This window comes from Alligator mississippiensis, chromosome 4, assembly GCF_030867095.1.
Source record: "Alligator mississippiensis isolate rAllMis1 chromosome 4, rAllMis1, whole genome shotgun sequence".
NCBI classification, from domain to species: domain Eukaryota; kingdom Metazoa; phylum Chordata; order Crocodylia; family Alligatoridae; genus Alligator; species Alligator mississippiensis.
Window position 1 is genome coordinate 3,131,301 of NC_081827.1, and position 12,233 is coordinate 3,143,533.

A 12,233-nucleotide genomic window follows, 5' to 3' on the forward strand; every position below is an offset into this window, starting at 1 on the left:
ATGAACCCAGAGGGGAGAAAGAACCATAGCCAGCCCAGGCAAGAAGAAAGCTGCACCGGAGACCCAAAAGGTGTCAGCTGGGAGAGCTCAGGGGGCAGTGAATAACATGCTGCTATGGTTGGCACATCTGGCTGGTGCAGGAGATTTAAGGGACACTGAGAAAGTGTCCCAGCATTGATCCTGAATAAAGAAGACAGGAGGAGAAGAGAAGAGGAGAGAGGAAGTCAGGACACCAAAGAAAGGGGATTGACCCCAGGACTCAGAGGAGAGTCCCGGCAAACCACTTACCTGGGGAGATGTGGGGACAAGGCAACCATGATGTCCCAGCTGGTGAGTCCCATTCATCAGGGTGAATTAAACCACTCAGGGGACCTAGGAGAGAAGAGAGATGAGGAGCAGATTACAGTCTGGCAGGACCTTACTTACAGCCCCAGCCCTAAGTGTTAAGGGTGGGATGGGACCCGTGCAGAGCAGTCCTTAGTAGTTTCTGAGACTTGTATATGAGGTTGCTCTGTAGCAGTCTCATGTGCTTGTGGGCTTCAGTAAGAACGACAACGAACAACCAGAAAGACAATACAATTTGACACACTTGCAAAATGCCCAATTGAAGTAGACAAAAAGTCAGTGCTACCCACTTGCTGCCAACTCTGCTACTTCAGGACTTTTGGACCTGAACAGATGGTGAAGCTTGTCTCTTACTGAAAGGAGAAAGAGAATAATATGCTGAGGCACAGACAGACAAGAGCCACCCTCCTAGCCTCCTGGAGGTGCAATGTAAAAGTGATAATGATGCTCCATATCTTAGAGAGTGGGGACTGGGAGATGGTCCTGTAGTTAGGGGGAAATTAGACTAAAGCAAAGGAGCAGATGGTCTGGCTTCTTGTCCACAATTAAAGTTAGGTGTCATTTCTTCTCTTTCATGTATGTTTGCCTTTCTTCAATCTTTGACCACTATGTAACACCAAAAGTGGCAGATAAAAAGGATATTAAAAAAAAAAAATTGGGATTCAAACAGTAGAAGTTGAAAAATGAGATCTCTGGGAGTAAAATGGCCATATGGAAGAATAAAGACCCCTGAAAGTGTTCTCCCTTAAAACACCATTTTTCATCTCAGTGGTTCTCAATATTTTGAGACTCAAGGCACCCCTCACTAGACTCCAGGAGCCCCCTTGAAAATGTCAGATCCTAGCTTTCACTCATCTTTTGACTATGGGAAAATAATAGACGATTCTTCTGTTGCAAAGACCTCAGAAGAAGCACTATAGTTCAGAATGTTTTGGACATTATAGATTTGTATCTGAAAGTTCTGGATTTGCCTCGTGAATCGTGCAGTTACTCGCACATGTAACAGTGCTAATATTCAATAGCACAGCCCCCTACAGTACACTTGAGTATCTGACATCCTTAGGCATCTGTAGAGGTGAGAAGGATATAGTGATATGTACTGAGAGCTGGCAGGAGCCGGCAGAGGAAAAAAGAGCTCCTTGGCAGCTGCATTTCCAGAGCAGCTGCTCCATAACACTAGAGCAGCCCTCGGAAGAAGGGAGAGAGGGGAGAGGACCTGGGTGAAAAGAGGATGGAGGCCACATGTCCTGAAACCCAGAAGGATGGGAGGGATGGCAGCGGTGGTGGCAAGTCAGCAGCCAGCTGGATGAGGAGCTCAGAGGAGACCCTGTTAGCTGGGAGCACCACTAGGAACACAGTGTACAAGATGGAAAAACATTCCGGAGAGGAAGGGTTAGCCAATAGAAGGTGGCTCAGTCCCTATGGAAACAAGTAAAACTCTTCTTTTCGTCTTCCCTTGTTTGAGGCTTATGCCGAGCTGGCGTCTACTCAGGATGGCAAAGTTGGGAGTCAGAATACCTGATGCAGTTTGCTGGGTTTAAAGGGGAAGGACACTCTTTATCGGATTTATATATCCCGAAGAAAAAAAGAAATGTAGAGACTACAGCCCAGAGGGGCTTTGTTTCATTTTGTTTGCCCAGTATTAAGGAATTCTTAATTAACCCTTTACTTACTTGATACAAGTGAGGCAGAGTGAAAGGTCTCGAGTACTGAAGTCCTTTGCTCTGATCCCTGAGACACGGAAGACCCTAGAACATAGGAAAATAAATTTAATAAATAAAAAAGAATTACTGAAAATAATGACCATTATAAATTTCAGTTTATGAAAGTCAGTTACATCTCTAGGTGTTACTAATCTGGATTATAGGAGAAGCTGAAGCCCCAGGAGAAACTGGCCCTAGATACTGGTGTCAAGTGGTGATTAAAAATAACTCCTCCAGAAAGAGATCGTCTTCCAACATCAAGACATGGCAGACGAGAGTAGTGGTCACCATTTAGACATCCCTGCAAGTGATCACTATATGTACAGGTGGGGAAGCCTCCCATTAGCTCCACCCTTTATTAAGTAATCCAACGCCCTCACAGAGTGGTGCACTGGTCAGGAAGTTAGCGATGGCCTCAGAGATTTTCATCATGGATCTCTCAGGAGCCACAATGGAAAAATCTGAACAGCTCCAGCAATCCTTACACTTGGTTGTCCATCTGTTGCAAAATAGCTACAGCAACAGACCTGGGTTCAGAGGACCCAAGTAGAACTCAAAGTCCCCAGGACGATGCCCTAAAATTATACAAAAACTTTCCTGGAAATCTTTGAATGAGCGGTGCTACCATCATGGTTGAACCAGAGCCATTGAGCAGGGAAATTGGACATGCTCCTAATCAGGAGGGCCTAAACAGCATATCATGCAATGAATAGGGGAGAAGCCTTAAACTACAATAAAGTAAAGAAAGAAATATTATATTGTCTGGACATCAACCTGGAAAGGTACCGCCAGGCGTTCTGGGAGAAGAAAGAGGGCAAGTCCTCAAGATTATTGCTTTAAAACCTGGCTGACTTACTAGACAAATAGCTCAGACATCAGGAGCTGTCTAAAGTTGATATATGATCAGATCCTATTAGAACAGTTTCTCCTAGACCTTGACAAAAACACCCAAAGGTGGGTGTGATGCCATCGACCAAAACCATCAGCAGAAGCTTTGTGACCGGCAGAGAATTTCAACAAATCCCAAGGAGAAAACATCAGGGAAAAGACATCAACCTCAAAAGCTGGTCTGAATAACCTTCAATGAGAACTGGAATGCAAAGTAACCCGTGAAGCTTGTTGGCCCCAGGAAAGTCACTTGGTGTGTCTTCAGTGTGGAAAGTTGGGACTCATGGCAAGGGAGTGCAACAGCATGCCTCAAGCAGGACTTCATTCAGGAAACTCACACTTTGAAGTGGAGTCACATAGGAATGACCCAAAGGATAACGATCATGCAGAGATGATGGATGGTAGCATATGAAAGCATACCTGGGAAGGGAAGAAGGAGAAGCCCACCGTTAGGTCCAAAGTAGATGGTAAGAGAATTGAAGCCATTACTGATACTAGACGTGCACAGACTCTAATACGGGCTGATCTGGCTCCAGACTGCTGAGCCCCAAATGTAAAGTCAGTCAAGGTGTTGTGCATGCATGGGCAAATCTCCACGTAGCTGAGAAAAAGGTAGCGGGTAGAACTATTCAAAGTTGGCCAGGAGATGCTGAAGATAGTGCTTACATGGAAGGACTGGACCTCGAGAGTTTCTCCAGCAATCACCATTTCCCAGAGGCACAAGAAGGAGAAGATGCTTTTACAGCCATTATCCAGATCAAGCTGGCCAAGAATGACAAAGAGGTAATGTGCCCCAAACAGTGTTGTATGTTACCCCTATCCGAAGTTAGAAAAGGCCTACTTTATAGAATTAAAGCCAGTCCACAAGAAGGGCAAGAGGTACCTCAACTCTTGACTCCCCAACCCTTTTGAGTCCTGTTATTGAGGCTGGCTCATGAAAACCCACTGGCAGATGTGGTGGACACAGGGCCCTGGAGAGAAACTTACCTGGAGAAAGACAGGAATGGAGCCGATGGGACACTGCGCCAGGCCGGAAGTACAGCAAGAGCAAAGCCATGGCAGGAAAAAATGCCATAGCAGGAAAAGAAGAAAAAAAAGAGCAACAAGGAGCCAGAACTGGCTCCCATGTTGGCATGGGTGCACTTTATGGTGGTGTGCCAATGCAAATTCACTGGCCGGCCCTTGGAAAAGGAAATAAAAACTCTGATGGACCAGGAACAGGAGGAACATGAAATGGGTTCTCTGGTGGGCCCAGAGTGGCCTGGAGAGGAGCAGAGGCCCACTGAGCAAAAGTGGTGGCAGCCCCAGGAAGGGGCCTCCGAAAATAGGCTAAGCCTAGAAGGGCTAAAGTATGTAACTGACATGAGGCCGTGGATCTCAGAAGTCACTGGATCAGAGTGACTCAACCAGGAACCTGGAAAGAGAAAGAGAAATGGGCACTTGGAGTGTGGCAAGTACAACTCTGAGAGAGGGGAAAATACGTTGGGAAGCAAGGTAACTTGGTGTTAGGAAGGAGTCTAGGCCAGTTCCACTATGGCCTACAACCAGCTGGATGAAGTGACATCTGAATGAGATTATTATAATCTGGAAGGTCAAGATAGAAAAACCTATACCATGACTGGACCGAGCTAATTGGAATTAACATCCTAGGTTGGCATTAGGTGGTGTGTAGGGGAGGCAGAGCCCCAAAATGGAGAGATGGATGGGAAGATTAAAGGAGGGTGTCACGGGGCACTAGGGTGCCCTGTTCCTTTAAAGGACTGAAGCTGCCAGGGGAAGAGCCCTAGTAGTGAGCTGGAGGTCCCAGCTGTGGGTTACTGTGGCAGCCAGAACAGGCTAGCGGCCCACACATGCCAGTGGTCAGCTGACCGGAAAGGGCAGAGCCTGGTCCATATATAAAGCCCAGGGCTGAGGCCAGGAAAGCAGTTCCCTGCCAGCAGCCAAGGGGGAAGGAGCTCTCCCAGAGCAAGTGAAGGGGAGAGGCCTGACTGCAGGAGCAACTTCTGACACTGTTGAGGGACGGAGAATCCCCCAGTATGGTTTGAATGATGTCATAGTTGGATGGCTTGAATTTATGTTACAGCCCAGGGACTTGTGTTTTGTTTACCATTGTATAACACCGCAGGTTTGGGTGAGGCTGTTAGGAGATGGAGGAGGCCTCATAGGGGACCCACAGCAGTGTGGGGACCCCAGCACCAGAGAGAGCGCAGAGCGCCCGATAGGGCACAGCATTTGGGCTGCACAGACCCAAGCACCGGAGAGTGCACAGCATTCGGGGTGCACAGACCCCAGTGCCAGAGAGTGCACAGCATTTGGGGCGCACTGACTTGAGTGCCAGAGAGTGCGCAGCATTCAGGGTGCAAAGACCCCAGTGCCAGAGAGTGCACAGCATTTGGGGTTGCACACACCCAAGCGCCAGTGAGGCACAGAGTGAGACAGGGCTGCAGGGAGCCTGAGTGCCAGTGAGGTGCAGAGTAAGGCCCAGACCAAAACAATGTCAGCACCATCTGCGAGGCTTGGGCCATGGTAAAGGGGTGGTTGGTGCAACGCATAACCCATAAGGTGAGGGTGCCCCAAAACACCCACTGTTACATCCATCCTGGAGTGGGACCCACCAGGTGGGGACCCATGGGGTCCTGAGAACCAATCTCAATCATGTCCAAGAGGACTTAGAGGCAGCCTCCCTAACAATCATTCGATCAAAGACGTGGCAGGTGAGAATCAAGGGTGCCCATTGGGCCAACTTGGCACAGTACGGGGGCCTTGGGGAGATCACAGCTATCCAGGACCCTGTCCCATGACAGAGGGTGCCAGGAAGGAGGGATGTACCATCTTTCTTCCAATTAAACAAGTTTATTCCAGCAAGATGTGGTAGGTGAGAACCCCTGTGACCTTCCAAGAAATCTGACTGTCATAGGGAGGAGCAAGGAGGAGACACCATAAAACAAAGGAAGGAAATAAATGGAAAACACTCACCTGCAGCAGGATCAGCAGCAGAGCAGGAACAAGAAGAACCCGTGCGGTTCGTCAGCCACATCTTTATTCAATTAAGACCAGCTGATGATGTCAGCAACAAACGCTGGCTGGTGAAGATAAAGATGGCGGCCAACAGTGAGGAGGGGAGGAGAGAGAGAGAGAGAAGTGTGCAGGAAGTAAACAATCCCATGGAGAAGCCCAGGGAGCATGGGGCTTCAGAGAGGGAGTCAGAAGAGGCTCCTGAAGAGGAGTGTGCTGACAACGGGGAATCATGCATCAGCAGGGACAGAAGAAAATGAGAACAGCCTCTGGAGAGAGCAGAGGCACTACAAAAAGGGAAAGAGGAGCAAGCCCACAGGGACAGGATACCAGGTGGGAGCTGGGGAGGAACGACAGGGAGGAGGAAGAGCTGGCCCTGTGGAGAAAACTCTGAGGGGAACAACAGGAAAAACCTGTGTAGAAGGGGGCAGGGTCCCTGAAGTTAGAAGAGGAATAAAAACCAGTGGGGAATACCCGAGGCAATCGGCTCAGGACAACCCAGAGAGAGGAGACGGTGGGGAATGATGGTGAATCTGGGTTTAAAAGGAGGAGCTTCAAGGGCATGAGAGTCCCAGAATATATATAGGGGACTACTAGGGATCCCCAAGTGGGCCTATAAGATAATTATCTTTTTTTTTGTGAGTTTAATTTTGATTTTCCCTGAGCCAAGGGGTGGAGAGTGGGAGAATAAGTATAAGGAAGGGAGGAGCTTGAGGCCTCAGGATAGTGGTTTCATTATTTTTCCCTGAAGGAAGGGGTGGTTTCATTATTTTTCCCCGAAGGAAGGGGTTGGAGAAGTTAAGGAGAGAGCATTAATCGCTCAGGATAATCGGACAGGCGTAAAAGAATAGATCCTGACCAGGGATTGTACTGGTATCTTCGACACCACCAAGAAGGAGCAACATGGTCCATCCAGCCAGAAAGGAGGAGTAAGGATAGGGTGTAGGGGTGGCGGAGCCCCGTAAGTGACCATCGAGTAGACCGCACCCAACTGAATGACCCTGAGGAGGCAGCCCCCACTGGCAATATTAAAAGTCATGGCAGGTAAGATATGGGTGGTCCACCTTGGGAGAGAACAGCTACTCAAGCAGCAACCAGAGTGGGCAAGGAGAACATCACCCAGCATACAGGGTAAAGCCGCTTGAGACCGGGTGTTCAAGTCCCAGTGGTCACACTGACTCTGCAACATGTCTACTCCACCAATGATGGCAAAGCCCATATGAACAAAGTGTACTGGTGAACGGCATGGGAAATTACAGGAGGACACATGGGTAAGGCCAAAACTGAGGCCCAGTTATCCAAGTGGTGTTTTTGGCCCCAGTTCTATGAGCAAGTCAAGGACTTTTATAAAGCATGCCTAAATTGACAATGAGTCAGCCAAAACAAATCTGCAAGGGCCCCATTAAAACCGATGCCAGTAATATCGGAACTTTTTCAGAAATAGTATTAGATATAGTAGGGACGCTGCCAGACAGCACTACAGGACACCAATTTATATTAGTCTTGATTGATTACTCAAGCCGGTTCCCCAAGACAATACCATTATGGTCTGTTATGGGCCAGAAAGTGGCAAAGGAACTAATGAAATGGATATCAAGGGTCAGCATCCCTAAAGAAATAAACACTGACCAGGGGACTAGTTTTATGTCCCATGTCATCTGCAGTCTTTGCAGTTTACTTAAATTAGTCACCTGAGGACCACTGTATACTACCCACAGACAAATGGGTTAGTGGAGAGGTTCAATGGCACTCAAGGGCATGTTATGCTGGTGCGCACAAGAAGAACCCTGTCAGTGGGACCTGTTAGTACCTCCTCTGTTGTTTGCAGTGTGAGAAGCCCCACGATCTTCATTGTGGTTTGCCCCATTTGAACTGGTATATGGACGCCAACCTAGGGGAATCCTAGATATGGTGAGGAGGGGTTGGTAGAAAGAGGAACCCACAGGCCGTGAACTATCAGTGAATGCAAGAGAGCTAAGAGGCTGGTTACAAAAAGACAGAGAGGTCACTCAAGACCATCTCCTTCAAACTCAATTGAAACAAAAAGAATCTTATGACAAAGGTGCACAACAGAGAGCGTTCTAGGTGGGACAGAAAGTATTAGTACTCCTTTTGAGCTCCACTAGTAAATTCCTGATGAATTGGCAAGGAGGCTTTAAAATTATAAGAAGACTTGGCCCCATAAATATGAATAAAGAGGGGTGGAGGTAACAAAAGATGCCTCCCTAGGATCACAGCTAATTGAGGGACAGAAGGCACAATTAGCACAACTAGTAAGAGAGTTTTGGGATGTATTCAGTGAAATTCCCAGATGTGCAAAAGGAATATATCACAGCATTATCACTCCAGAGGACAAAGTGTGAGAGAGAAATGGTGGAGAATCCCTTACCATCACTATGACCTCATACAAAAAGGGATAGACAAAATGTTATCACAGGGTGTGATCACCAAATCATGAAGCCCTTGGAGGAGCCCCTTAGTAGCTGTGCCAAAACCCGATGACTCACTATGGCTATGTGTAGATTTTCACAAACTAAATGCCATTTCAAGATTCAATGCTTTTCCTATGCCCCAAATTAATGAATTATTAGAGAGGGTAGGGCAGGCTAAATTCATATCCACACTGGACTTAACCAAGGGATATCGGCAAGTGCAAAAACTGAAAACAGCCTTTGGCACACCTTGGGGCCTCTATGAGTTGAAATGTATGCTGTTTGGCCTATATGGTGCAGCAGGAAAGTTTCAAAGGGAACAACATCTATGAGCCCTCTGGTTAGTCCTTCAGGAGCTCTGCATAGCTGGCCTCACTGCCAATCCCAGGAAGTGCATGTTGGGAAAGGCAGAAACCAAGTATCTGGGATTTTCAGTCGGGCAGGTTAGGATCCGATCGCTAATGGAGAAGATAGAGGCGATAGGAGACTATTCTCCTCCACAAACCTGAAAACAGATGAAGGCCTTTCTTGGATTAGATGATTATTACTGGTAGTTCATCCCACATTTTGCTGAGATGACGACACCCTGAAAGGAAAAGGGGCAGGTCCAATATAAAATGGGATGAGACCTGTTTCAGAGCTTCCACAAAATGAAAAGAGCACTGTGTAGAGATGAAGTACTTAAAACCCCCGGTTTCAAATGACCTTTTTTCCTCTAGACAGATATCTCAAATCAAGCCCTGGGAGCTGTGTTATCAAGAGAATTGATGGAATGGACTGGCCCATAGCCTAAACCAGTCCCGAGCTAAACCCCCAAGAGCAAAGGTACACAACTATTGAATGAGAAAGTCTAGCTATCAAATGCAGGGGTGGAATATTTTTGTTATTACCTTCTTGGCTGAGAGTTTACATTAATCACAGGCCACGCTCCTCTAATATGGCTACAAACCACATGGATCCATAATGGTAGGATAACTAAATGGGCCTTAAATCCTTTTCATTTTCGTATTGTCTATAGGTCCAGCTGGACCAATGTGGTGGCAGATTTTCTAACTTGATGCCACCCGGACAAAACTTCCATGGAAAACAATGGACTCTGCCAGTGAGGTAGGAGCTGTCCGGAGATGGGATGTACTGGGGCAATGGCAGAGATGGCAAGAGGTACAGGCAGAAGAAGAAAAAGTGGTGCAGGTGCTGGGGTTGTCATTGCTGGTATAGATACATCTAGTTAGTGCACGCCGGCAGTGATTCACTGGCTGGAACCTGAACAACAACATAAGCACCCAGAGCCTTACTGAGGTGGAACAGGAAGTGAGTTCCCCAAAACAACTAAAACCACATGGCAGGACAGTTTGCCCTAGGAGGGGTGAATGGTGGATGCCCAGCAAAGAAAGGCGATTCCACAAAGCTGACTCAGAGGAGTCAAATTACTCATCTGCAGAGTTGTTGAATCTCATCTGGGATGTTGAAGCCCAGAACTCTTGGAGTGACAGTGAACCTAAAGGAGGAAAAAAATAAAGGACATTACAACTGTGAATGAGAGCGAGTTGGAGCATCCTTTTAGCTGAGTGCCTCAGGCCTGATGAAAGTAAGAGACTATGGACTTTGGTAGCTGAATAGAGAGGCTGCAAGCAGTGAGGCTTACCTGATAGAAAGGAGCCAGACAGAACTGCTGAAAAGTCACACCTGATGAAAGAAATTGTATACCATCTGGTTGGTGTTAGGCGGGGTGTAGAGGAGGTGAAGCTCCAGGACTAGTAATGCTATGTGAGACATAAAACACCAGAAGGGGACATAGATATTAGGCCTGTGCGAGTAAGCAACTATTTGATCTGGCTTTAGATCCAGCCGCTTCAGATGCCAGGGATCTGATCCAGTGCACCAGACCAGTTTCTGCTTTGATTCGGCCAGAGATCAGGCCATAGGGTATAATGGGGAATCAATGAAATATCTATAACTTTGTTGATTTTTGTCTGATTTAGATGAAGCTTTTAGATCCAGTAGCTTCTGCAGAGATCATGAAAACTGCCAAGTTTCAGAAAGATTGGTGCAGGGGTTTGGGGGAAACTGCACCCCAAATTCTTGACAGCAAAACTCATGTCACGTGTATGTGTTACAACACAGGAGGGTCAAAACTGCAGGGTGGTGGCCCCTGGTAAGGCCACAAAGCATGCCCAGTTTCAAGAAGATTGGTGCAGGGGTTTGGGGGGAACTGCACTTCAAGCTGCTGACAGGTAAGGTAAGTGGGGCAGAGGGTAGAGCGCAGCTGAGGTGGATCCGAAGGGGAAGCCCTTCAGAGCCCTCTTAGCTCACCCGACAGGGAGCCGTGCTCCAGAGCTACGTGCGGAAAGACAGACAATCGGGGGGGGGAGGGGGCTAGTGAGGACCTTTCCCCCAAGCGAGGGACAGCTCCAGCTAGTCCCTTGGGGGTGGTATTGCCAGCCACCCTGGGATCCCAGCGGGAGGGTCAGTAGGGGGTGGGGCTCCCAGCATGCACTTCTGGTCTAGCTGGAACACGTGATTGGCTGTAGGGCCAAGGGTGGGAATTTCAAACCGCGGGCTTTAAAACCCGTGGTTGGAAAGAACCACCGGCAGTTGGGGATCGGGAGCAGAGGGAGCAGGGCACATGTGTGTCACACACACACACGTGTGCCCCCTTACCTCGGCAGTGGAGGCAGCAGCAGCAGCAGGCGGCGAACGGCGGTGGCAGTAGCCGAAGAGAAAGCAGAGGGGGCAGCAACAGCTGATTCCCCCTAAGGTAAGTGGGGCAGAGAGTAGAGCTCAGCTGAGGCGGATCCAAAGGGGAAGCCCTTCAGAGCTGTCTTAGCTCGCCCGACAGGGAGCCGCACTCCCGAGCCACGCACGGGCAGCGTGTGCAAACAGGACGCGCAAACAGGGGCGCTCTGTAAGGGCGCGCCAGCATTTGCACCGGCGTTTGCTTAAGGCAGGCACAAGGTAGCAGCCAAGAAGGGCACCTCCAGCAAGCGAGAGAGCAGTAGACGCAGCTCTGCAGACATGGTGCAGATGTGGAGTACTGCTGCCAGGGGCCTCACCCTGGCGCTGTCATCTGCCATGGGCTCTTCTAAGGCCTCCTCCCAGATGGAGTTCATGGCGGGGTCGGCGGCCCCTTGCCCCCCTGTCTGTGTGGGGGGCTCGGTGGGGTCCTGGGGGGGTTGGAGCCTGGTGGTACCCCTGCCTGTCCCTCCTGTGCCCGACTTAGGGCCCTGGAGGAGCAGATGAGGGAGCTCCAGGCTGAGGTGAGAAGGCTGAGGGGGATCAGGGAGTCAGAGGACGAAACTGATGCCTATCTGTGTTCTCTGCAGGCCCGTTCGCCCACTGTACAGCCCCTACAGGAGATGCGTCCAACGCAGGAGTGGCAGAAGGTGTCCAGATCCAGAGCTGCTTGGCCTAGAGTGGTGGAAGCTCCCCAGGTACACCTGGGGAACAGGTTTGAGGCCCTGGCACCTGTGATGGAGGAAGACAGAGAAAATGCCTCCGGCAGGGACAATGCTACTCCCCACACGACATGGAACGGGCAGAGATCGAACACCAGCAGGAAGAAATGCCGAGTCCTAGTCATTGGAGATTCCATCCTACAAGGGCTGGAAGCTCCCATCTGCTGGCCTGACCCCATGACGCAGGAGGTCTCCTTCATGCCTGGGGCTCGGGTTTGAGACATCACGGAGAGGATCCCAGCCTACATCTGACCTGCAGACCAATACCCCATGGTTGTCATCCACATGGGAATGAATGACATGGCCAGGGGAAACCCTAACCACATTATGAAGGACTTCGAGGCTCTGGGGGCCAAGCTGAAGGAGACGGGGGCATAGGTGGTATTCTCTCTTCT

The 12,233-nt window shown here is 49.1% G+C and overlaps 1 protein-coding gene across 5 annotated transcripts in view; it reads right to left on the reverse strand.

Annotated features, from left to right (window-relative positions):
- The window catches only part of LOC102566162 (uncharacterized), a 98,825-nt gene that overhangs the window by 12,050 nt on the left and 74,542 nt on the right, over positions 1 to 12,233 (reverse strand). For all 5 annotated transcript variants that reach the window (XM_059725660.1, XM_059725659.1, XM_059725662.1 and 2 more), the window contains 2 exons: positions 2,019 to 2,093; positions 289 to 372 (listed from right to left, as the gene is read on the reverse strand). In XM_059725660.1, coding sequence (XP_059581643.1) covers positions 289 to 372; positions 2,019 to 2,093 — 159 coding nt within the window. The remainder of the gene's footprint in view (positions 1 to 288; positions 373 to 2,018; positions 2,094 to 12,233) is intronic.